The sequence below is a fragment of the Macaca mulatta genome, chromosome 19 (genome assembly GCF_049350105.2).
Source record: "Macaca mulatta isolate MMU2019108-1 chromosome 19, T2T-MMU8v2.0, whole genome shotgun sequence".
Taxonomy (NCBI): Eukaryota; Metazoa; Chordata; class Mammalia; order Primates; family Cercopithecidae; genus Macaca; species Macaca mulatta.
Window position 1 is genome coordinate 66,409,656 of NC_133424.1, and position 25,710 is coordinate 66,435,365.

Sequence of the window (25,710 nt, forward strand, 5' to 3'; positions counted from 1 at the left end):
CCTTTGTGCAACACTTTATTGGGAAAGATTTACACGTGGTGACCTGTCATAGGCCAAGGGATGAGAAGAGGGTGCCAGGAGCGTTGGGGCCCCGAGGTGGCTCAGATGGAAGCCATGGGACGGCCGTCCCCAGGCCCGCGCATCTGCACCTCAGTTTCCCCTTTGTGAAATGGGAAACTTATGCTTCCTTCCAAGTCTGCAATATCGGTGCCATGAGCTAAAAGTGGAGCGAAAGACACAAGGAAGAAGCTTCCCATTCCCAGGACCTGCCCCCAAGCTCTGACCCCACATTGTGGATGCAAAGAAAGGGAATTTGTCCAAAACCCACTGCCCAGGGGCCCCTTCCGTTTTGGGGAAGTGCAGCGCTCTCTGGATACCCAGAAGCTGGAGCAGGGGCCCACGAGACTCTTGTCCGGACAAAACTTTGATTTTGTAGGAGTGGAGGTGGTCCCTGGGCGGAGGGCAGGGAGGACACCCCCGGGTCTGCTTCAGTTGCAGGCAGAGTATTTAGCTGGGGAAAAGGAAATTCTCTCCAGGACCCTCTCCAAGGTAAGGACTCTTTCTGGGGAGGAGACAGCGGCCTGGTTCACAGAATTCCCGGGACCAGCTGGCAGAGGGAGCGTCACGGAGCTCACTCCTCCCGGAGCTTCTCTGGGGCAAGGCTGGTGGGCTGGGATGCTGCCTTCCGCCGGCTGGGGCTGCCCCCACCCAAAGCCAGCCCCAGCCCCAGCCCTGCCAGGGCCAGGAAGTGGATACAGAAGTAGATGGAGGCCCAGTACCGAAGCGTGTCGGCCAAGGAGAGCAGCACGAAGCCCATGCACATGTAGTCGTAGGCGCGCATCTTCAGGAACCAGTGCACCCAGTCCCAGGCCTTCTGGCCCCCTGGGCTCAGCCGCCCCCGCAGGGCTGACTCCAGCCGGCCCTCGGCAGCCAGGCACAGAGGGATGGTCAGGAAGCTCAGGTAGTAGCCCGGGTGGAGGCCGTGCCAGTAGGCGCTCAGCAGCATGGTCCAGGCGCTCCTGAGGAGGAGGCTGGGAGTCAGGACCTGCGAGTCCAGGTCCCCAGTGCCCACTGACCCCAGATCCAGGAGTCCCGGGCTCCAGCCCCTCCTCCCTCAGACCAGGAGTCCAGACCCCAGCCCCTCCTCCCTCAGACCCAGGAGTCCAGGCCCAGCCCCTCCTCCCTCAGACCAGGAGTCCAGGCCCCAGCCCCTCCTCCCTCAGACCCGGGAGTCCAGGTCCCCAGCCCCTCCTCCCTCAGACCCGGGAGTCCAGGCCCCCAGCCCCTCCTCCCTCAGACCCGGGAGTCCAGACCCCCAGCCCCTCCTCCCTCAGACCCGGGAGTCCAGGCCCCCAGCCCCTCCTCCCTCAGACCCAGGAGTCCAGGCCCCCAGCCCCTCCTCCCTCAGACCCAGGAGTCCAGACCCCACCTCCCTCCTCCCTCAGATCCAGGAGACCAGGCCCCAGGCCCTCCCTGCTCAGAACCATGCCCCTAGCTCCAGAAAGCGGAGGAGGCGATAGGTCTCCTTCAGGGATCCAGGAGCTCGCAGCCTCCCATACACACTCACAGTCCTATGAAGACCCTCTCCTCCTTTAAAGATTTAACATTTTATGTTCCACTGCCCTTCCTCTCCCAGGACCAACAAGTCTAATTCTTCAGCCCAATGGTTTTTTTTTTGTTTGTTTGTTTTTGAGACAGAGTCCCGCTCTGTCACCCATGCTGGAGTGCAGTGGCCGGATCTCAGCTCACTGCAAGCTCCGCCTCCCAGGTTCAAGTGATTCTCATGCCTCAGCCTCCCAAGTAGCTGGGATTACAGGCAAGTGCCACCAAACCCAGCTAATTTTTGTATTTTTTTGTTGTTGTTCAGACGGAGTCTCGCTGTGTCACCCAGGCTGGAGTGCAGTGGCGCAATCTCGGCTCACTGCAACCTCCACCTCCTGGGTTCAAGTGATTCTCCTGCCTCAGCCTCCCGAGCAGCGGGGACTACGGGTGTGTGCCACCACGCCTGGCTAATTTTTGTATTTTTGGTAAAGACGGGGTTTCACCATGTTGGCCAGGATGGTCTCGATCTCTTGACCTTGTGATCCGCCTGCCTCGGCCTCCCAAAGTGTGAGAATTACAGGCGTGAGCCACCGTGCCCAGCCATTTTTGTATTTTTAGTAGAGATGGGGTTTCACCACATTGGCCGAGATGGTCTTGATCTCCTGACCTTGTGATCCATCTGCCTCGGCCTCCCAAAGTGTGAGATTACAGGCGTGAGCCATTGCACCCGGCCTCTTTTTTTTCTTTGTAGAGATGGCGTCTTGCTGTGTTGCCCAGGCTGGTCTCGAACTCCTGAGCTTAAGTGATCCTCTCACCTTGGCCTCCCAAAATACTGGAATTACATTGCACCTGGCCAAGTCCTGTTTTCTTGAGAAGGGAAGACCACTGGTTTTCTGGTTCTTCAAGAGTGCGGAGGCTGGGGCAACGGCTGGCGCCTGTAATCGCGGCACTTTGGGAGGCTGAGGTGGGAGGGCTGCTTGACGCCAGGAGTTCAAGACCAGCCTGGGCAACATAGTGAAACTCCATCTCTATTAAAAAAAAGAAAAAAGGGCCAGGCGCTGTGGCTCACACCTGTAATCCCAGCTATCTGGGAGGCCGAGGTGGGCGGATCATGATGTCAGGAGATCGAGACTATCCTGGCTAACACAATGAAACCCCGTCTCTACTAAAAATACAAAAAATTAGCTGGGCGTGGTAATGTGTGCCTGTAATCCCAGCTACTCAGGAGGCTGAGGCAGGAGAATCACTTGAAACTGGGAGGTGGAGGTTGCAGTGAGCGGAGGTCGCACCACTGCACTCCAACCTGGGCGACAGAGTGAGACTCAGTCTTAAAAAAAAAAAGGGCAGGAGTTCGATTTGAGACCAGCCTGGCCAACAGGTGAAACCCTGTCTCTACTAAGAATACAAAAATTAGCCTGACGTGGTGGCAGGCGCCTGTAATCTCTGCTACTTGGGAGCCTAAGGCAGAGGAGAATCACTTGAACCCGGGAGGCAGAGGTTGCAGTGAACTGAGATTGTGCCACTGCACACCAGCCTGGGCAACAAGAGTGAAACTCTGCCTCAACAACAACAAAAAAAGAAACCAGGAGCCCCCAGCCCCCCATTCCTCTATACAGCCCAGGTCCCCTCTTCCTTCAGGAGCTCAGGATTTCGGAAGCCTGTCCCCCTTCCTCCCTCAGGGCCCCAGGAGTCTCTACTCCTTTCTTTTTAGGGCCCAGTTCATCCCCTCCCACCCAGAATCCCTCTCATCCTTTCCCTCAGGACCCAGAGTCCCAGCCTCTTCTTCCTTCAGGGATTCAAAAATATAATTCCCGCCTCCTGAAGACTCGGAAATCTCCAGCCTCGGTCGCCTCCTCTTTTGGGACCCAGAGTCTTGGTCCCCTCTCCTCATATACCCGTCAATTTAATTCCCTAACCCTTGAAGACCTACAGAGTCAGGCTCTCACCCCATCTTTATCAACGACAGAGAAATCGCTGTCCATCTCACTGTCCATCTGTGTATCTATCAGTGAGCTTTGCCCAGATGGTGACCTGGGGGAGGTCTTCCCTGTCGTGGTCACTGGCTTGCCCCTCAGACACATCTGAGTGCTAGAAGCACAAAAGTAACCGGATGATTAAAAAAAAAAAAACAAAAAAAAAACCTCTGGCCGGTGTGGTGGCTCACACCTGTAATCCCAGCGCTTTGGGAGGCCGAGGCAGGTGGATCACCCGAGGTCAGGAGTTCAAGACCAGCCTGGCCAACATGGCAAAACCCCATCTCTACTAAAAATACAAAGATTAGCCTGGCATGGTAGCACGTGCCTGTAATCCCAGGTACTAGGGGGGCTGAGGCAGGAGGATCGCTTGAACCCGGGAGGGGGAGGTTGCAGTGAGCCGAGATCATGCCACTTCACTTCAGCTGTAAAATAAACAAAAAGGATGAATCCTGTGCATTTTAAGGTGTTTAGGAGCATCCCTGGCCTCCACCCACTACATCCCACTAGCACCTTCCAGTTAAAACAAAATGTCTCCAGGGATTTCCACGTGTCTCCTGGGGGTGCAGCAGCAGCACAACTGCCCCCAGTTGAGAAGCACTTGTGTAAACACTGGGGTGCTCTGGGCTTTGACCTGGCCTCAGCCCCAGAGCTTTAAGTATCACCTGTATACCTGGCCAGATGCAGTGGCTCATGCTTGTAATCCTGGCACTTTGGCAGGCTGAGATGGGAGGACTGCTTGGGGCCAGGAGTTTGAGAACAGCCTGGTCAACACAGCGAGACCTCATCTCTCTGTATTTTTTAAAAAGTAAAAAAAAAAAAAAAATGAATTAAAAAATTTTGGCCAGGCATGGTGATTCACGCCTGTAATCCCAGCACTTTGGGAGGCCGAGGCAGGCGGATCACTTGAGGCCAAGAGTTCGAGACTAGCCTGGCCAACATGGCGAAACCCTGCATCTACTCTTGGCATGAGAATCACTTGAACCCAGGAAATGGAGGTTGCAGTGAGCTGAGATCACACCACTGCACTTCACCCTGGGTGACCAAGCATCAAAATAATAATAACAATAAATAATAATAAAAATTTTTAAAGGTATAATTTACACCTAATGCCACTCAAGCGTCCCCTTTCAAGAGCGACTTTTCCCTTAAGCGTCAGAATCACATAATCATATATCCAATAACCTCAGCTGGAAATCTAATAGTCACCTCAAAGTCAATCAGACTAAAACCCAAGCCCTGTGTCCTCATGCTTCTTACTCCCAAAACTTACTCCTGCTGGGTCTTCCCCTTCCGCCTTTAATTTAATTTAATTGATTAATTAATTTTTGCTTTTTTACTTTTTTATTTTTTTGAGATAGAGTCTTTTCTGTTGCCCAGGCTGGAGTGTAGTGGCGCGATCTCAGCTCACTGCAAGCTCTGCCTCCCGGGTTCATGCTGTTCTCCTGCCTCAGCCTCCCGAGCAGCTGGGACTACAGGCGCCCGCCACCTCGCCTGGCTAATTTTTTGTATTTTTAGTAGAGATGGGGTTTCACCATGTTAGCCAGGATGGTCTCGATCTCCTGACCTTGTGATCCGCCCACCTCGGCCTCCCAAAGTGCTGGGATTACAGGCGTGAGCCACCGCGCCCAGCCTCTTTTATTTTATTTTGAGACGAAGTTTCGCTCTGTTGCCCAGGTGACCTCGGCTCACTGCAACCTCCGCCTCTTGGGTTCAAGTGATTCTCTTGCCTCAGCCTCCTGAGTAGCTGGGATTACAGGCGCCTGCCACCATGCCCAGCTAATTTTCTGTATTTTTAGTAGAGAAGGGGTTTCTCCATATTGCCCAGGCTGGTCTTCACCATATTGCCCTGACCTCAAAGTGATCCACCTGCCTGGGCCTCCCAAATTGCTGGGATTACAGGTGTGAGCCACCGCGCCTGGCTATGAGTTTCTACTTCTTTTTTTTTTTTTTTTTGAGACGGAGTCTCGCTCTGTTGCCTAGGCTGGAGTGCAGTGGCGAGATGCCGGCTCCCTGCAACCTCCACCTCCCGGGTTCAAGCCATTCTCCTGCCTCAGCCTCCCGAGTAGCTGGGACTACAGGTGCGCACCACCACGCCCAGGTAATTTTTTGTATTTTTAGTAGAGATGTGGTTGCACCATGTTAACAAGGATGGTCTCAATCTCCTGACCTCGTGATCCGCCTGCCTCGGCTTCCCAAAGTGTTGGGATTACAGGCGTGAGCCACCACGCCCGGCCTTTTTCTTTTGAGACAAAGTCTCGTTCTGTCGCTCAGGGTGGAGTGCAGTGGCATGATCTCAGGTCACTGCAACCTCCGCCTCCTGGGTTCAGGCGATTCTCCTGCCTCAGCCTCACAAGTAGCTGGGATTACAGGTGCGCACCACACGTCTGGCTAATTTTTGCATTTTTAGTAGAGACAGGGTTTCACCATGCTGGTTAGGCTGGTCTTGAACTCCTGACCTCATGATCCACCTACTTGGGCCTCCCAAAGTGCTGGGATTCCAGGCGTGAGCTGCCGTGCCTGGCCTGAGTTTCTGCTTCTAAAGGCTGCACAGATAACAATATTAAGCACAGAGTCTCCACTCAAGAAATACTGGAAGAATGAAAAACAATAAAAACGAATACGTAGCACGCACTTACCTGTCAGGCCTCACATTAAATACATTTCACATTTTATCGCATTTAGTCCTTCTATCTACCTATGACACCAGTAATAAATAGCATTCACTCCATTTAACACTTGAGGCAACTAAGAGGTCAACTAACTCCTCAAGGTTTCTCCATAACCTGGATGGCCAAGATTCCAGGAAGGCTGGCTGTTGAGTCCACAGGACTCAGTACATTGCTTCTGTCAAGTGAGGCTGACTTTACAGAAGTAGAAACTGAGGCCCAGAGAGGGGGAATGGTTTTACACCAGCATGCTGCCACTAATCAGAGGCAGGGCAAAACCAGGCTAAACAAACTACAACTCCCATGAGCCTCCGGGGCAGGAGCCCAGCCAGGGAAGCTGCAGGCTACCCTGGGGCTTGCTGGGTGATGTAGTTCTGCAGTGTCACCTGAGGCTGGTGGGACTCACTCACCGCAGGACATAGGAACGGGCAGGTGCGCTCTTGTAGATATACTGCGCCAGCCACCACTGCACCGTCATGTTCCAGTACCGCATGCCATCGCGCACCCGCACGCAGAAATCTGTGCCGTAGCAGTCGATGTTGCGGATGGTCTCATAGTCATACTCCAGGGAAGCCGCCTTCTCCGGACTGGGGGGTGGAGGATGAGGGTGGGGGACAGACATGCAGCTCAGCCAGGCCCCCTCCCGACGCCTGCTAGTGTCCCAGCCCCGGATGCTAAGGAAGGGATCCTGGCCAGGCAATGGCCTTCTGGCTGTCAGACTTGCTAGGGCAACAAGGGAGGGGGGCCCAGAGGGTGCCTGTAGGGGAGGACGATGGTTGGGCCGGGTGGTACAGTTCACTGACAATGGGCTGCTGCTTCTTTTGGTACCTAATGGGGCCTGCCACAGCCATGAAAAGCCTTGAAGGGCTATGGTTGCTAAGCTATGAGTCCTTTAAGCAACCAAGCTCAGTATGTTCAGAGAAGCCTCCAAGGATGGTCCCTTCTAAATCGTCGGACACTGCAGTTGCTAGGGAAGTTGTGATTATCATCCCTCATAACAAGGTGCTTCATGGTTGCTAGGGAGATGTTCCAGGCACCAGTGGGGTCCCCATGATCTTTGTTGCTAAGGAAAAGGCATTCCTTAGCAACAAGGCCTAGGATGTTTAGAAAGGCTTTTAGAAAGGGACTTTTTCCTGGTCGCAGTGATTGTTGGAGAAGTGTCACTTCTAACAATACAGTGGTTCCCTCGTCACTCATGCCGACAGCCCCAGCAGTGGGAAACGTTGGCCCATATGAAGCCTTGGTGGCCTCTGATGATGGGAGGGGAGCCATCCTTTAGGGGTGGGGACCCAGCAGATTTAGAAAAACCTTCAATTCCTGCTTGGATTCACTGGGGGGACATCGTCTCTCTAGCAGCTGGAGATCAGAGCATGGTTATTAGGGCAGTGGTAATAAATTCACGTGGGGGTGTCACACGTGACAGAATGGCAGTTGGTGACGACTAGGGGACAACCCTAGCAGGGAGTAGTTCATCATTTACATCGACGGGCTGTTCCCCCAGCTGCAGTCCAAGCCCCTGGGGGAAGGCTGACTGCAGCTGCGAGGAACGCAAGAGCAGTCTACTCCTGGTTGCTGGGGGTGCCATTTCCCTAGCAACACGGGGGCAATGCTTCCTTAGCCACAAGAGAGTCCACAGCTACGGCCGTGCTACTTGCCTAGCAATACCGGTGCTGGGGGGTGGGGGGTGGAGCCTCTCTGGCAACAAGGGTCAACCCATAGTTACCAGGGGGAGGTTTGGCTTCCTTAGCAACAGTGTAACCGTAGTTGGTAGGAATGGCATGCCCTCTGCTGGGGAACAGCACTGGTCAGGGATTGGAAATTGCTATTTCCTTGCAAACAGAGGGCAGCTGAGGGCTGCCATGTGAGGATATCCCACATGGGATGGAGCAGTGCTAGCTCCTAGCAACAAAGGCGCAGTGCAGGGGGAGCCATATCTGCAGCAACAGAGCAAAACTCCTGGCAAAAAGGAGGTGAACTACTGTTGCTAGGGATCCTGCTTCCCTAGCAAATAGCAGTGTTCCGTTGCTAGGGAACCGTTTCCCTAGCAACAGAGGGTGACCCACCACTACCAAAGGATGGCATCCCCAGCAAGCAGGAACAACCTGGTTCTGGGGGGTGACACTTCCGTGGCAACAGAGGGGTGGCACAGGGTTGCTAAGTTACCACCTTTTCCTAGCGACAGGGGGCAGTTCACCATACTGCGGGGTGACAAGCGCTAGCAACAAGGGGCATCTGTCAGTACCAGGGGTCTTTTCCCTACCGACAGGGGCTGGCAGGCCGTGGTTGCCAAGGGGGCGACACTCTGCTAACAAAAAGATGGTGGCCCTAGCCCCTTGCTCCCCGCTCTCCTCCCTGCTAGGGGCAGAGCCAGCCCTTGGAGGTGGGGGCTGCTGGGTCTTGGGAAGCCTCCCTCGCGCCGCCTGACCTGCTGGGGGGTGGGCATTGGAGGGTGGGGCCGCCCCCGGCCCGGGCTTTGGCGGCCACGGGGTAGGCCCCGAAGCCGGCGGCAATGCAGCCGCACTCCGCGGCAATCCAGGCCACGTAGAAGCGCATGCGGAAGGCGAAGAAGACGGGGATCATGTAGAAGAGGCGGGCGGGCAGCGGGCGGGCGTAGAAGGCGTCCTCGCGCACGGCCTCCAGCGGGAAGAGGTGGGAGGAGAGCAGGAACAGCAGGCCGAAGAGCGGGGCCGGCCAGGCGCGGCGCAGCAGGGGCCGCAGGCTGGGCACGGCCCCCGGGAAGGGCTGCTCCAGCCAGTCCAGGTAGGTGCGGTAGCGGAAGAACGGGCCTGTGGGGCGGGGAGGGAGGGCCGCCGTCAGACAGGCAGCTGGGCAGAGCTCCAGTCTGCAGGAGGAGGAGAGGGAGCTTGGAGGGAAGGTGGGAAGAGGGAGAGAGAGGGGCAGAGACTGGGCGCCGGGGAGACCCCAAGGGTAGGGACAGAGACCCAGAGAGATGGGGATAAGGAACGAGAGACAGGGGAACAAGAAACTCAGAGAGACACAGACAGTGATAGAAAATTAGAAAGAGGGGCTGGCGCGGTGGCTCACACCTGGAATCCCAGCACTTTGGGAGGCTTAGCTGGGAGGACTGCTTGAGCCCAAGAGTTCGAGACCAGTCTGGGCAAAACGGCAAGACCCCATCACTACAAAAAATAAAAATTAGCCAGGTGTGGTGGAGGGCACCTGTAATCCCAGCTACTGGGGGGGCTGAGGCGGGAGGATCGTTTGAGCCCAGGCTGCAGCGAGCAGTGACTGTGCTACTGCGTTCCAGCCAGGGAAGGAGGGAAGGAGGGAAGGAGGGAAGGAGGGAAGGAGGGAGGGAGGGAGGGAGGGAAGGAGGGAGGAAGGGAGGAAGGGAGGAAGGAAAGAAACTAGGAGATAGTTGTGGAACTTTAGCTACATGATGGTGATCTGGCCTAGGGAGGAAGCAGTGTGATTCACAGAAGGGACCAGGGTTAAAATTTTTGTATGTTCACAAAAGACCATATGTTTAGGTCAATGTAGCATGGAAAGTTAAAAAAAAAAAAAAAAAAAAAATTAAAATAAATAAATAAGACCACATATTGTGTGATTCCATGTGTAAGTACAATGTCCGGAACAGGCAAATCTTTACAGATAGAAAGTCAATTACTGGTTTCCAGGGATGGATGGAGGTTTGGGGGATGACGGATATGGGGTTTCTTTGCAGGGTATGAAATTGTTCTGAAAATACACTACACAGTGGTCATGTTTGCACAACTCCGTGGATATACTAAAAATCAGGGAGTTGTATGTTGGTTTTTCTTTTCTTTTTTTTATTTTTCAGGAAATCAAAGAAGCCAAGAGAGTTGTATGTTTTAAGTGGATGACTATGTGAATTAGAGTTCCCTAGAGCTGTTATTGGAAAAAAAACTTTGATGAGGTAAACATTAATGAAAATTTTTTTAAAATTTCACATATATATACATATATATACACATATATATATACACGCACACACACACATATTATATATATAAATATGTATACATATATATACACTTTTTTGAGATGCAGTCTCGCTCTGTCGTCCAGGCTAGAGTGCAGTGGCGTAATCTTGGCTCACTATAAGCTCTGCCTCCCAGGTTCACACCATTCTCCTGCCTCAGCCTCCCGGGTAGCTGGGACTACAGGTGCCCGCTACCACGCCCAGCTAATTTTTTGTATTTTTAGTAGAGACGGGGTTTCACTGTGTTAGCCAGGATGGTCTCGATCTCCTGACCTTGTAATCCACCTGCCTCGGCCTCCCAAAGTGCTGGGATTACAGACCACCGCGCCTGGCCAACATACATATATATTTTTTGAGACGGAATCTTGCTCTTTTGCCCAGGCTGGAGTGCAGTGGTGCAATCTCGGCTCACTGCACCTCTGCCTCCTGGGTTCAAGCGATTCTCCTGTCTCAGCCTCCCAAGTAGCTGGGATTACAGGCGCACACCACCATGCCCGGCTAATTTCTGTATTTTTAATAGAGATGGGGTTTCACCATGTTGGACAGGCTGGTCTCAAACTCCTGACCTTAGGAGATCTGCCCGTCTCGGCCTCCCAAAGTGCTGGGATTACAGGCGTGAGTCACTGCGCCCGGCCCTTTTAATTTTATATTTATTTATTTTTTTAAAATAAAGGTTTAAATTAAAGAGACGGGATCTTGCTACATTGGCCAAGTGGATCTTGAACTCTTGGCCTCAAGCCATCCTCTGGCCTCAGCCTCCCACAGTGCTGAGATTATAGGCGTCAGTCCCCACGCCCAGATGAAAAATATTTCCTTAAACTGAAAGTGGACCCTAAGCTGTGAATATTTGTTATCTGGGCAGCAAAAACATCAGGTTGACATAGATCTTTACCTCCTTTCTCTCTTCTCTGTGCTCCCCATAAGCTACAGAAGAAGAGAAGAGCAAGGAATCACTTAGGCTGAGAACAGCCAGCTTCTACCCCAAAGCAGCTCTGGTCCAGCGGAGGCGTGAGACGTAGACCCAGACACATGCTCACCCTCACAGCAGCAGATGCTAGGATGGAGGTCGCCCCGGGCAGGGCGGGAACATAGAACAGGCACTCAGGGCGGCGGAGAGACAGAGCTGCCGGGCAGGCCCACTCACCTGTCATGATTCCCACGTAGCAGTAACTGTAGCTGAGCGTCTCCATCAAGGAGGGCACGTCGGGCAGCAGCCCCAGGGTGGGCCCCTTGCTGAAACCCGAGGCCATTTCCTTCCTCTGGGCCAGGTGCAGGTCCTGGACTTCACTGGCCAGGCTCACCAGCTGGGCGGAAGGGGGTGGGCAAGGGGCCAGGTCAGACTTTGGGCCCTTCCCCACACCCATCTCCCTTGTGCTGCTGCCCTCTGCAGCCAAGGGGTGCTGCATGCTCGCAGCTCTGCGTATCTAGGTTGTGTGTAACGCCTCTAGCTGGGCAGTGCTCCCCAGGGCTCAGTCCCAGGCCCTCCTCCCCGCCTTCCCTGTTCTGTCCTTACCTGCTCTCAGGCAGTCACAGAGGTTTCGATACTATCCACACACTGATGACGCTCAAACCCTACCCCAGCCCCAGACCTATCCATCAAGTGGCTTATTGGCATTTAGACTCGGATGTCTCCAGGCACCCCAAAATGCACTGGAAACGGAAGACGATGTTACCCGCCCCACAAAGTAGATCCTCTTCTAGTGTCTCCCCTGAAACAATAGGCCACCAAATTGTTCAAACCCAAAACCTCCCTCACTCCCCAAATCCGATCTCTTTTTTTTTTTTTTTTTTTGAGACAAGTTTTGCTCTGTCACCCAGGCTGGAGTAGAGTGGCACAGTCGGCTCACTGCAACCTCTGCCTCCTGGGGACTCAAGCAATTCTCATGCCTCAGCTGGCCAGGCTGGTCTCGAACTTCTGGCCTCAAGTAATCGGCCTGCCTTGAAATCCCTTAAGTTTGACTCTGTTGCCTCTTTTCATCTCCACTACTGAGCTGAATATGTTGTACTCTCCACCCTTTCCCACCAGTCCCAAGGTCCACCCTATATCAATAGATCTCATTCTTCCAGCTTGTGGCTGGGTTGTCCATAGAAATCCCTGGCTGGAGTCGGACAAAGTCAGGAGAGGGAGGGCAGGGCTTTTATTCCCTTGTGAGATGGCCTTGGGCTGGCCATCACCCTTGACAGATCGTTTCAAGGTGGGTGGCTCTACTCACCCTTTAAAAAAAAATAATGTTGGCCGGGTGTGGTGGCTCGCGCCTGTAATCCCAGCACTTTGGGAGGCTGAGGTGGGCGGATCACCTGAGGTCAGGAGTTTGAGACCAGCCTGACCAACAAGGAGAAACCCCGTCTCTACTAAAAATACAAAAAATTAGCCGGGCATGGTGGTACATGCCTGTAATTCCAGCTACTCGGGAAGCCGGGGCAGGAGAATTGCTTGAACCCAGGAGGCGGAGGTTGTGGTGAACCAAGATCGTGCTATTACACCCAGCCTGGGCAACAAGAGCGAAACTCCGTCTCAAAAAAAAAAAAAAAAAAAAAAAAAATATAGGGCCTGGCGTGATGTGATGGTTCATGCCTGTAATCCCAGGACTTTGGTTGGCCTAGGTGGGCAGATCACTTGATGTCAGGGGTTTGAGACCAGCCCGGCCAAGATGGTGAAACCCTGTCTCTACTAAAAATATAAAAATTAGCCAGGTGTGGTGGTGGGCGCCTATAGTCCCAGCTACTCGAGAGGCTGAGGTGGGAGAATCGCTGGAACCTGGGAGGCAGAGGTTGCAGTGACATCACACCACTGCACTCCAGCCTGGGTGACAGAGCGAGATTCTGTCTTAAAAAAAAAATTTATTTTTTTTTGTAGAGACAGAGTCTCACTATATTGCCCAGGCTGGTCTTAAACTCCTGGCCTCCAGCAATCCTCCCGCTATGACCTCCCAAAGCGCTGGGATTATACAAGTATGAGTCACTGCACCAGGCCTACACAACCCTTTTTCCATCAAGGTACCACAACCTGAGCCACTTCCCCTGGGCCATGAGTTGGGAACGGCTCCTGCTGCTGGTCTGGGGTTCAGGCACCACCCCTTTTTTTTTTTTTGAGGCAGTCTTGCTCTGTCACCCAGGATGGAGCGTAGTGGCACTATCTCAGCTCACTGCAAGCTCCGCCTCCCGGGTTCACCCATTCTGCTGCCTCAGCCTCCCCAGTAGCTGGGACTACAGGCACCCGCCACCACGCCCGGCTAATTTTTTGTATTTTTAGTAGAGACGGGGGTTTCACCATGTTAGCCAGGATGGTCTCGATCTCCCGACCTCGTGATCCACCCACCTCGGCCTCCCAAAGTGCTGGGATTACAGGCGTGAGCCACCGCGCCCAGCCGGCACCACCCCTTTTCGCTCTTCTACATCCTGCCCACACGGTGGCCACTCCTTCAATCATCCTAAATGCGCATTTCCGGCTGCAGCTCAGACCTACCCACAGCCGACAGCCTGTATCAAGGCACCACAGTCTGTCACCTGGACTTGGATAAAGGGATCCTTTTTATTTGGATCTCTTTATATAGGATAAAGGAGGATCCCTTTATCCGAGTCCATTCCATCTTGCCCTGTTCCACTTCAATTCTCCCTCAGCATCCAGAACGAGTATTTTTTTATTTCTATTTTTTGAGACGGAGTCTCGCCCGGGGAGGCCCAGGCTGGAGTGCGATGGTGGGATCTTGGCTCACTGCAACCTCCACCTTCCAGGTTCAAGCAATTCTCCTGCCTCAACCTCCCAAGTAGCTGGGATTACAGGTGTGAGCCACCACACTGGCTCATTTTTTTATTTTTAGTAGAGATGGAGTTTTACCATGTCGGCCAGACTGGTCTCAAACTCCTGACCTCAGGTAATCCACCCGCATCAGCCTCCCAAAGTGTTGTGATTAAAGGCGTGAGCCACCGCACCTGGCCTAGAACGAGTATTTCTATTTATTTATTTTTGAGACGGAGTTTCACTCTTGTCACCCAGGCTGGAGTGCAATGGCGTGATGTCAGCTCACCACAACCTCTGCCTCCTGGGTTCAAGCAATTCTCCTGCCTCAGCTTCCCGAGTAGCTGGGATTACAGGCGTGCGCCACCACGCTCAGCTAATTTTTTGTATTTTTAGTAGAGACAGGGTTTCTCCATTTTGGTCAGGCTGGTCTCAAACTCCCCACCTCAGGTGATCCGCCTGCCTCAGCCTCCCAAAGTGCTGGGATTACAGGCGTGAGCCACCGCGCCCGGCCAGAACAAGTATTTTTAAACATTTAAAACTGGTCACATTGCCTCTTCTGGCAGCAAACCAATGATCCCCTCTTCCAGCAGATCTCCGTCCTCCGTGGGAAGTCCAAAGTCCTCACGGTCGCCAGCCAGACCTAGCATGGTGTCAGCCCTGCTGCCCATTCCCTTTTGCTCTTCCCAGAAAGCGGATGTGGCTGGTGCAGCAGGTGAACCCATCCTGCTCCCCTCCACACACGTCATCCCTACGGCCTGAAATGCTCCTCCTCTAACCCCTCTCTCATCCAACCTACTCCTGCCACTGCTGAGCTCCCGCGGGGCACGCTGAAGGCTGTGGAGGCCGCTCCCTACCTAGCATGACCGCTGTGTTCACAGATAAGCCTCCAGTAGGAAACTGTGACTCTGTGGGTCTGGGGTGGGCCCTGGGAGTCTGTTTTCACCCATCTTCCCAGGTGACTAGGAGCCAGACCTGGATGCCCTAGTTTTGTGCCCTTCAACAAGTACCTTTTCCCCAGAGCTGGTTTTTCTCCTTTGCAGAATAGCTAGCTACAGAGATTCAAGGACAGCATGTTGGTAAACCACCTGGCTGGGCCTCTGGCTCACAGCAAGCACCCAATGGCACCTACTGTTACCCCACATGGGTTATTTCCTCACCCCAGGAGGAGCTGGGAGGTGAAGACCTGCCAAGAGCATGTGAATGGGGAACCCCATGCCCAGGGCAGCAGTGTGGTGGCAGCCCACCCCCAGGGTGTGCAGGAGGTAAAATCCCGGAGCGGCTGGAGGGGGAGGTAAAGTGGGGAGGTGAAGGGGCCCACAGGGAGGCTGGAGGGGAGTGGCAAGCCCCGAGTCTGACCTTCAGTGTCAGTAGCAGCTGGACGGCATTGGTGAAGGGCGTGGGAGTGGGCAGGCCCAGCAGGCTGAGGGCTCGGAAGAACAGGAGATAGGAGAAAGTCCAGGCCAGAGCCAGGGCGTGGCAGGAGCTGGGCAAAAGCAGGAGGTGCGTTGTGTTGGGCACAGAAGTCTCGGCCTTGGCCACCCACTCCCCGAGTCCAGCCACCAATCCTCCCCCAACTCTCCCCATTCATTCAGAGACGGAAACACAGAAGGGCAGAGAGAGAGGACTGGAGGGTGGATGTAGGGACGGAATGAGTATGATTGAAATGGGGAGAAGAGGCTCAGCCACACAGAAACACACAGCAACAGAGAAGAACGAGATTCAGAGAAGCTTCAGGTGAAGACCCTGCACTCCTCCACTTTTTCTTTATTTCCAAGGTCCAGGGCTCAAGAAGAGGGGGGTGGATATGAATGAATATGAACGGTGGCAGGGCCAGCAGACACACCATCCACCTCTCTCCATGACATGGATGTAGCGGACTGGGACAAACACACAGGGACCAGATGCAGAAGGCGGGGGAGGAAGAAAAGCAGATGAAGAGGCTGGGTGTGGTGGCTCACGCCCGTAATTCCAGCACTTTGGGAGGCTGAGGCAGGCAGATCACAAGGTCAGGAGTTCGAAACCAGCCTGACCAACATGGAGAAACCCCATCTCTACTGAAAATACAAAATTAGCCAGGCATGGTGGTGCATGCCTGTAATCCCAGCTACTCGAGAGGCTGGGGCAAGAGAATCGCTTGAACCTGGGAGGTGGAGGTTGCAGTGAGCTGAGATCGCACCATTGAACTCCAGCCTGGGCAATAAGAGCGAAACTCCATCTCAAAAAAGAAAGAAAGAAAGAAAGAAAAAAAAAAAACATGAAACAGAGAAGGGAGCTGATCAACAAGAGACAGCCAGACAGCCAGAGATGAGGCAGAAGCTGAAAAAGACCCAAAGAGGAAACAGGTTGCTTCCTCCTCTGCCCTCCTCTCCCTCTCCTCCCTCCACCAAATTCTCACCAGGGCTGGGCCTGAATGAGGGCCCAGGTCCCAAGGATGGTGATCAGAGAATGCAAAGTGTGGGGGCCACAGGTGAACAGGGTGAGCCCCAGGCCCACAGCAGCTGCCCCCCATCTCTTCAGCCCAGGACCTGCAGGGGGAAGGGACAGCATAAGCCTGGAACCTTCCAGAGGGTCCCCCCCTTTATTTTCCACTGCGGAGGGAGCCTGACTCACCGGCTTTCTTAAAGAGGAAGCCGATGGGGATGGAGATAAGAAGAACCACTAGATACGTCCATTCTTCTGGCGACATGGTCTGGGGGAGGGGCAGAGATTCACAGTGAGAACCCAGGAATCCAGGCCCCCTGCCTCCTCCCTCTTCCAGGATCCAGGAACCCAGCCCTCTAGACCCCAGTTTTTGAGGATGATGGAGTCCGAGACTCAGCTCCTCTCCTTTGAGAACCTAGGAACCCGGACTCCAGCCCCTTCCTCCTTGGAGACAGGAATCCACCCCCAGCCCCTCTCCTATGAGCGCACAGGCCTCCAGCTCTCCTCTCCTTTGAGAACCCAGGAAAGCGTGGGGATCTCCCAGCACCCAGGCGCCTCCTTTGCGAAGGCAGAAATCAAAGTTACTCCCTGCACCCATACTAGGGACCCAGATTTGAAGACGTCCCTTTTTAAAACCCAGAAACAGCACCCCTCCCAGACCCTTCCTCTTCGACAGCCCAGGAATCTAGACCTCCGAGACCCCTCTTCCAGCGAGGATCCAGGAACCCAGACCCCCTCTTTGGATCCCCCATCCCCCAGCCCTTGTGAAACCAGATATCCGGACCCCCCAGCCCTTGTCCTTCGCGAGCACTCAGAGGAGCCCGGGCCTCCAGCCTCACCTCCTTCGGAGCTCCAGACCCCTCTCCTACGGAGAACCCGGGGATCGGACAGCCTTCCCTCCCCAGGCCCAGGCCCAGCCCCAACCCGTCCCGCGCACCCCAGCGTGGGTCGGATCCAATCCCCGGCAGATCCACAGGCGGTTGCGCCAGCCCCGAGCTCTAACGCGCCTCCGGGGCCGCCCCGCACCCACCAGCCTGCAGAGACCCTGCAGCCGTGTAACCTCGCCTTGCCACTGGGCGCCGCCACCCCGGCCCACCTGAGCTGCTCGCCGGGCAGGAGGCGGCCGAGCAGTCCCAGCCCGCGGGCCGCTGCGGCTCCGGCCACGCCTCCCCCGCGCAGCGCGCCCCCGCGCCGCCTGCTCCTTCTGGGCGCCCGCTGGGCCGCGCGGATCGGGGCGGGGATGAGGCCACGGTCAGGGTCCCGGGCGGGCAGGGAAGGAGCCCCAGAGCAGGCGACTGGAGCGCGAGTCGACAACGGGACTCGAGTCCAGGTCCACACCGGGCTCCGAGCCCCGAGAACGTGAAGGGGCAGGGCTTCGGGCTCGGAACAAGGAGGAGCCAAAAGCTTTGGACCCGAAGGGAGACAGACGGGATCCGGAAAGGAGGCGGGGTCTGGAGCTCGGCGTGAGGGATGAGGCGCGGTCTCCGTTCGGGTTCCTTCGGGCACAATCGGGAGCTTGAGTTCACGGGAGGCGGGGCCACAAACTTCGGCTCACTTCGGAGATAGTCGAGAACGGAGCGCTGGGGCTACTGTGGGCGGGGCCACATGTTTCGGCTTTCTTCGGAGATAGTCGATTCCTTAGTGTCACTGTTCCGATGTGGGCGGGACCACAGACTCGGCCGGATGTGGGTGGGGCCATATGCTTCGGTTTACTTCGTAGATAGTTGGGTACAAGGGACGCTAGGATGATAGGCGGAGTCAACAGGTTCGCGAGATGCTGATAAGGATTTACAGGGGGGCGGGGCGAAAGCGGCTTGCCCTCAAAGGGGCGGAACCCCGAGGGCCGGCGTGCGCCTAGGGCACGGGGCCAGGGTGACGAGCCTCAAGTTCCCAAGCTGAGGAGAGGAAGCGGCAGAGGGAGGTGCGCTCGGTGGGGCGGGGCCAAAGTGGTCACCGCGGGAAGAGGGCGGGGCTTCGAGCCTGCGAGGGGCGGGTCCTGACTCCCCCCGGCGCTGACGGGGCGGGATGACGAAGTTGACGAGAGGGTCGGCAAGAGCGGGTGGAGGAAGGAGCGCGTGGCGCGGTGCGTAGTGGGTGGCTCCGCCTCGACTGCGAGTTAGTGTTTATGAGGTGACTCGCTGGTTCTGTCCGTGGACCGTGGGACATTCTGAAGGGAAGCAAGGAGGCGGACTGAGCGCTCCCAAGTGGGGTGAGCCCGCCCGAGCGGAGAGCGGACGGCGGGTGCCCAGGGGGCGGGGCTTTCGGCTATGGGGTTCGGTCGTCGGGCGGGAACTCCCCATCGGGGGTGCGCTGGCGCTCGGAGGGGGCGGGGCCACAGCCTGCGGGACTGCCGGGAGCCGATGACGCCCGAATGCCGAACCTCAGGCGTCCGGCAGGAGGCGGGGCTACGGATTCGGCCGAGCCGAGAACACCCGAACGCCAAATTGCTCGCGTTCGAGAAGGGGGCGGGGCTGCGGATTCGGTGAAGCCAAGGACGCCCGACCGCCGCAATTCTTGTGCTCTGAAGGGGGCAGGGTTTTGTACTGTTGGAGTCTGAGCGCTTGTAGACCCGAAAGCCGAATCACAGTGGTTCGGAAAGAGGAGGAGCCAAGGCCGGAGCGTCCCGAAGTGGGTGTGGCCTTGGCAGTGCCTTAGCCTCGAGAGCTTCTGACCCCTGAGGGGGGCACCCGAAGGGGGACGCCCACTTTGCAAGAGGGTGGTGCCAAAATGGACCTTTGTAAGGGGGCGTGTCGCCGCGCTTGGGGAGGTTTGTTTTTGAGACTCCAAGGCACAATGGTAGGTACGGCAGTGTGGGCACAAAGCGGGTGCCGACTGCAGGGTCACAAGGGTAGAGCAGGGCCCCGGGGACGCGGCGAGGGGCGAGGGCTGCCGGTCGGTCTCCGGCGGCCGCGGGGCCTGGCGGGATCGCCCTGGGGTGGGGCCTGGCGCTCCGGCCCAGCAGGTGGTGAACGGCGGCTGAGCGAGGCCCCGCCCCCTGAGGACTAGGGGCGGGTCTTCGCCAAGACCCCGGAGGCTTTGGTTGTGCTCCGGTGGCCCGCGGCGCGCAGCCGTTTCGGTAACTGCTTTGCTTCCCGGCTCCCGCAGGAGGATGCTAGTGGTGGAGGTGGCGAACGGTCGCTCCCTGGTGTGGGGAGCCGAGGCGGTGCAGGCCCTCCGGGAGCGCCTGGGTGTGGGGGGCCGCACGGTAGGCGCCCTGCCCCGCGGGCCCCGCCAGAACTCGCGCCTGGGCCTCCCGCTGCTGCTGATGCCCGAAGAGGCGCGGCTCTTGGCCGAGATCGGCGCCGTGACTCTGGTTAGCGCCCCGCGCCCAGACCCTCAGCACCACAGCCTGGTAAGGGGGCGGGGCTCGAACGTCTGGGTTCGGTGGGAGCGGGACTTGGGAGTCAGGATTCCTGGTTTCCGAAGGGACCGTAAGCTTGGAGGTTCCAGCGAAGTGTGCTTCTCAGGCCCTGACAGCCTTCAAGCGCCAGCAAGAGGAGAGCTTCCAGGAGCAGAGCGCCTTGGCGGGATCCCTGGTGGGATCATAAGGGGGCGGGGCCGGGACCCCTGGGTTCGGTGGGAGCCGGGCCTGGGAGTCAGGATTCCTGGCTTCCGAAGGGACCGTAAGCTTGGAGGTTCCAGCGACGTGTGCTTCTCAGGCCCTGACAGCCTTCAAGCGCCAGCAAGAGGAGAGCTTCCAGGAGCAGAGCGCCTTGGCAGCTGAGGCTCGGGAGACCCGTCGTCAGGAGCTCCTGGAGAAGATTACGGAGGGCCAGGCTGCCAAGAAGCAGAAACTAGAACAGGCTTCAGGGGCCAGCTCGAGCCATGAGGCTGGCTCGAGCCAGGCTGCCAAAGAGAACGAGACCAGTGATGGCCAGGCTTCGGGAGAGCAGGAGGAAGCCGGTGAGTATGGGAGGTGGAGTCCACGAACCACGGGAAGGGGAGGAGAGATCTTTTGGAAATTTTAGCTGGGAATCCAGTGCCTGGGTCTCCCTGAGGGTGAGAAGACTTTGCCCCTTGGATTTACCAAACTCTTCTCTGTACTCCCCACCAGGTCCCTCCTCTTCCCAAGCAGAGCCCTCAAATGGGGTAGCCCCCTTGCCCAGATCTGCTCTCCTTGTCCAGCTGGCCACTGCCAGGCCTCGACCTGTCAAGGCCAGGCCCCTGGACTGGCGTGTCCAGTCTAAAGACTGGCCCCACGCCGGCCGCCCTGCCCATGAGCTGCGCTACAGCATTTACAGAGACCTGTGGGAGAGAGGGTTCTTCCTCAGTGCGGCTGGCAAGTTCGGAGGTGACTTCCTGGTCTATCCTGGTGAGTTTGGGTTGGGGCCTCTGGTTGCTGTGCCTTTCCATACGATCCCAATGTATTCTGCGTTTTTTTTTTCTTTCTTTTTTTTTTTGTCTTAATAGAGATGGGGTCTCTATTGTTGCTCAGGCTGGTCCCGTTTCCTGGGCTCAAGCAGTCCTCCCACTTCGGCCTCCCAAAGTGCTGGGATTACAGGCCCAGCTGCATTTTTTTTTTTTGTCTCACTTTCTCTTAGCCTCTGAAATTCATAGATGGACAGGAAACATTTTGGAGCTCCTGAACTCATTGGGAAAGCAGTTTAGCAACTTTTATTAAATGTTTACTATGATCCAGAAGATTCGCTTAGAAGTAGTTAGACATCAGGCTGGGCGCCATGGCTCACGCCTGTAATCCCAGCACTTTGGGAGGCTGAGACAGGTGGATCACCTGAGGTCAGGAGTTTGAGACCAGCCTGGCCAACATGGTGAAACCCCGTCTCTACTAAAAATACTAAAACTAGCTGGGTGTGGTGGGTAGGCGCCTGTATTTCCAGCTACTCAGGAGGCTGAGGCAGGAGAATCACTTGAACCCAGGGGGCAGAGGTTGCAGTGAGCTGAGATGGTGCCATTGCACTCCAGCCTGGGGAACAAGAGCGAGACTTCGTCTCAAAAAAAAAAAAAAAAAAGTCTAGAGCGGAATAGTTGGGTCCAAGAGCATCTGTTTTAGAGTATCCATAGTGATTGCTGAAATGATCTCAAATCTCCTCCCAGTGGTCATTCCTGTGGCATCCAGCCCTCTGCCATTGGTCACTGCTTCAGCGCTTCTCTCCCTCCCCTAGGTGACCCCCTCCGCTTCCATGCCCACTACATCGCTCAGTGCTGGGCCCCGGAGGACCCCATCCCACTCCAGGACCTGGTTGCTGCTGGGCGCCTTGGAACCAGCGTCAGAAAGACCCTGCTCCTCTGTTCTCCGCAGCCTGATGGTAAGGTGGTCTACACCTCCCTGCAATGGGCCAGCCTGCAGTGAACTCCAAGACCTAGGGGGACATGGCTGTGTCTGCAGCAAGAGCCTTTCTAGATGTTCCCCAGCTCTTCTCTGGGAGTCTAGAACATCCTCCTACCTTTCTCTGCGGTTAGTTTTTGATTCCAGGTTTTCGAACACTACATCCTTTTTATGTTCTTCCTTGTTTGAAAGCACTTATTGGCTGTGTTTTTGTAGTTACCTGTTTTCACACTGTGAGCTTCCTGAGAATGGGGCCTGGGTTTGATTCATCTGTTTTCTACAGGGTTTAAGTCTCAGGAGATCTCAATAAACTTGTTATATAAATGTTCATGATTTGAATGTTTATGATAAACCTGGAACCGGTGGATAGTCTCATCTGCATATACAGATGAGAAAAAGGCCTGGAGGAGGGGGAATGACTTGCCCAAAGTCACACAGTTAGTAAATAGCAGGCCTGGCCTTTCAAAATTGGTTTTCCTCACTCCTAAATCTGCACTCTTTCTACCGCACTAAACTTCCTTTTGAAAAGATTTCTACAAAATTTCCCAGATGCATACAAAGGTTATAAATAAAAATATAGGCTGGGCATGATGGCCCACACCTGTAATCCCACAGAACTTTTGGAGGCCAAGGCAGGAGGATCGCTTGAGTCTAGGAGTTTGAGACCAGCTCTGGCAACACTGTAATACCCATCTCTACAAAAAATAATTTTAAAAAAATTAGGGATCCCTTGAGCCCTAATTAGGGAAGTTGAGGCTGCTGTGAGCTGTGATTGCACCACTGCACTCCAGCCTGGGAGACAGAGCAAGATCCTGTCTTGAAAATCTATATGTATATATATGTGTGTGTATATATGTAAATATACACACACGTACGTGTGTGTATATATGTGTGTGTATATATATCGTGAAAGGAAATGAGTATTGTAATTTTAGGAGTTCAGAGCATGGGGAGAGTGTCAGGAATGACTCTGGAAGGCATTCTGCTTTTTCATGGCCTGGGTAGTGGTTGAGAATTTTTTTGATACTATACATTTATATTTTAGACTCTTTTTTTGGATTTGTTATATTCTGCAATTTTTATAAAAGCTAAAACACATGTATATGTATAAAATATGCACTTACGAAATCATTTATCCATGTTTTTGCTTAAGAAAGTACTAGAACACTACCACTATTCCAATAATTTCACCTTTATCTTATCAATATGCAGTTTTATTTTGTCACGTTTATTTTGTCAGTGTAATACATTCACATGGTGAGGCCGGGCGCAGGGGCTTACAATCCCAGCACTTTGGGAGGCTGAGGCGGGCAGATCACGAGGTCAGGAGTTCGACACCATCCTGGCCAACATGCTGAAACCCTGCCTCTACTAAAAATGCAAAAATTGAGCCAGGCTGGTGGCGGGTGCCTGTAATCCTAGCTACTTGGGAGGCTGAGGCAGGAGAATTGCTTGAACTCGGGAGGCAGAGGTTGCAGTGAGCCGAGATCGTGCCACTGCACTCCAGTCTGGGCGACAGAGCTAGACTCTGTCTCAATAAAACAAAAACAAACAAAAAAGACATTCACATGGTAAAGTTCTGGGGCTGAAAGTCTCCACCGCTAGTTCTTCAATTTCTTCCCCCCATGTTTCATTCTTTCTCTTTTTTGTGTGAATTGAGCAGCCTCTAGAACCAGAATAGGTTTAGAGAGACTCCCATCTTCCCTCTTTCTTGCCATTCCCAGTAAACAGACTCATAGAATCTCAATTTCCTTTAAGTTTAGATTAATTTAAAATATGATACTGGGCCAGGCGTGGTGGCTCACGCCTGTAATCCCAGCACTTTGGGAGGCTGTGGTAGGCAGATCACCTGAGGTCAGGAATTTGAGACCAGCCTGGCCAACATGGTAAAATCCCATCTCTACTAAAAATACAAAAAAAAATTAGCTGGGCGTGGTGGTGCACACCTGTACTCCTAGCTACTCAGGAGCCTAAGGCAGGAGAATCACCTGAACCCAGGAGGCAGAGGTTGCAGTGAGCCAAGATCGTGCCACTGTACTCCAGCCTGGGCAACAAGAGCTAAACTGCATCTCAAAAAAAAAAAAAAGACAAGACTCCATCTCAAAAAGAAAAAAGACCCCTGCCTGGCCAATACTCTCTTTGTGCCTGCTTCATAAGTGGCTTTGTATGTCTATTCTCCACCCTTTCTCCTGTCTACAACAAAGTACTTAGAAGTCTCATTACCTCTGTCAGGAGTCTCCGCTCTGAAATGTTCCTCATTTAAAACCCTTGTGGCTGGGTGTGGTGGCTCAGACCTGTAATCCTAGCAGTTTGGGAGGCCAAGGTGGGAAGATCAGTTGAGCTCAGGAGTTTGAGACCAGCCTGGGCTGAACATAGTGAGACCTCGTCTCGTCTCTATTTAAAAACAAAAAAACTTTTGTGACTGGTGTCCCCACATGTTGTCAGTCAACAAATTCTATAGGTGCCATGTTCAAAGCACTGTGGATCCACAGTTTGGCCCCACCCTCCACCTTCACTACCAGCATCTTAGAAAAACCGAACCATGGCTCATTTGATCTTGATAGCTTCCTAACTCATGCCCTGCCTGCTATTCTTGCCCCTCTATTGTCTGTTTTCAACAGAGCAGCCAGAATCATCATATTAAAAGTTAAGTCAGACCATGTCATAGCTCTGTCTAAAACTCGCCTGGAGTTTTCCATCTCAGAGTGAAACCCAAAGGTCCCACTTTGCAGCTTCCTCATGAACTGACCATGTGCATCTTCTTCCTTGCTTATTATTATTTGTTTTTGAGACAGAGTCTTGCTCTGTTGCCCAGGCTGGAGTGCAGTAGCACAATCTCGGCCCACTGCAGCCTCTGCCTCCTGGGTTCAAGCGATTCTCCCACCTCAGCCTCCCAAGCACCTGGGATTACAGGCACCGGCCACAGTGTCAGGCTAATTTTTTGTATTTTAGTAGAGACAGGGTTTCATCATAATTGCCCAGGCTCGAACTCCTGAGCTTAGGCAATCCACCCACCTCAGCCTCCCAGAGTGCTAGGATTATAGGCATGAGCCACCGACCCCCGGCCAGCTTTGTTCCTCTTTACTGCTGAATATTCCATTTATGGACATAACTGCATTTTGTTTATCCATTCACCAGGTGATTGGCATTTGTTTCTAGTTACAGAATAATATACGCATGTTCAGGATACAAAAATATATAAAATTTGGCCGGGCATGGTGGCTCACACCTGTAATCCCAGCACTTGGGGAGGCTGAGGCGAGTGGATCACTTGAGTCCAGGAGTTCAAGACCAGCCTGGGCAACATGGCAAAACCCCGTCTCAAAATAAAACAAAACCCCATAAAACTGAACAAGGTAGTTTGTAAGATATGGAAGTACAATGCAGATGACAATAATGACGATGATAGCTAACACTAGGCGCTTTATTTACGCCAGACACTTTCCTAAACACTGGATAGACTCTCACTTAAGCCTCACAAATAAGCCTCTGAGGTAGGCACTACCATCCTTCCCCGTTTTACAGAGGAGGACGCTGAGGCACAGATTGATTGAGAAACTTGTCGAAGGCACTGCAACTAGCAAGTGGTGACATGGCGTTTGAATCCAGGCATCCGAATGGTGTGGATGCGGTGGAAGAGAAAGGGGTGGGTAGGACAGCTTCCTGAGGGGATACTGACTGCCGAGGCAGCAGCGTAGGGAAGAGAACTGAAGAACAGGAGCTGTGGAGACAGATCATCGCATCCGGTGTGGACAGATGGGTATGCAAGCAGACAATAACCAGACTATATATAAAAAGAGAACTAGGTCAGGCTCGGTGGTTCACACCTGTAATCCCAGCACTTTAGGAGGCTGAGGCGGGTGGATCACCTGAAGTCAGGCGTTTAAGACCGGGCGTTCGAAACCCCGTCTCTACTAAAAACATAAAAATTAGCCGGGCATGGTGGTGGGCGCCTGTAGTCCCAGCTACTCGGGGCACGAGAACCGATTGAACCCGGGAAGCAGAGGTTGCAATGAGCCGAGATCGCGCCACTGCACTCCAGCCTGGGTGACAAGAGCGAAACTCCATCTCAAAAATAAATAAAAATAAATTACTGATAATAGTATTAATAC

At 54.2% G+C, this 25,710-nt stretch overlaps 2 protein-coding genes and 2 long non-coding RNA genes across 14 annotated transcripts; 2 read left to right on the forward strand and 2 right to left on the reverse strand.

The window, feature by feature from the left end:
- The first annotated feature begins 2 nt into the window (after positions 1-2).
- Positions 3-1,434, forward strand: LOC144337326 (uncharacterized). Its single transcript, XR_013410300.1, has 2 exons — positions 3-1,201; positions 1,349-1,434. It is a non-coding gene; the product is annotated as an uncharacterized LOC144337326 (long non-coding RNA).
- MBOAT7 (membrane bound O-acyltransferase domain containing 7) lies at positions 3-17,752 on the reverse strand. Of its 9 annotated transcripts, none has more exons than XM_028839285.2 (9): positions 17,408-17,752; positions 16,501-16,579; positions 16,286-16,415; positions 15,247-15,373; positions 11,293-11,452; positions 8,610-8,970; positions 6,595-6,771; positions 3,489-3,630; positions 3-1,019 (listed from the first exon to the last, which is right to left on the reverse strand). In XM_028839285.2, exons 2-9 carry the CDS (start codon positions 16,574-16,576, stop codon positions 489-491), a joined length of 1,704 nt encoding a protein of 567 aa, XP_028695118.2. In that variant the 5' UTR covers positions 16,577-16,579; positions 17,408-17,752; the 3' UTR covers positions 3-488. The 9 variants fall into 9 exon arrangements, with proteins under 9 accessions (XP_028695118.2, XP_077837687.1, XP_077837688.1 ...); XM_077981561.1 differs by having other exon boundaries at positions 17,249-17,752; XM_077981562.1 differs by having other exon boundaries at positions 17,151-17,752.
- Positions 12,547-22,809, forward strand: TSEN34 (tRNA splicing endonuclease subunit 34). Of its 3 annotated transcripts, XM_077975982.1 has the most exons (7): positions 12,547-12,570; positions 18,323-18,394; positions 19,417-19,663; positions 19,971-20,214; positions 20,366-20,623; positions 21,435-21,578; positions 21,882-22,809. In XM_077975982.1, the coding sequence occupies exons 3-7, from the start codon at positions 19,421-19,423 to the stop codon at positions 21,929-21,931; spliced, it is 939 nt and encodes a 312-aa protein (XP_077832108.1). In that variant the 5' UTR covers positions 12,547-12,570; positions 18,323-18,394; positions 19,417-19,420; the 3' UTR covers positions 21,932-22,809.
- On the reverse strand, positions 19,364-21,442 carry LOC144337309 (uncharacterized). Its single transcript, XR_013410281.1, has 2 exons — positions 21,017-21,442; positions 19,364-20,782 (listed from the first exon to the last, which is right to left on the reverse strand). It is a non-coding gene; the product is annotated as an uncharacterized LOC144337309 (long non-coding RNA).
- Positions 22,810-25,710: the final 2,901 nt, after the last annotated feature.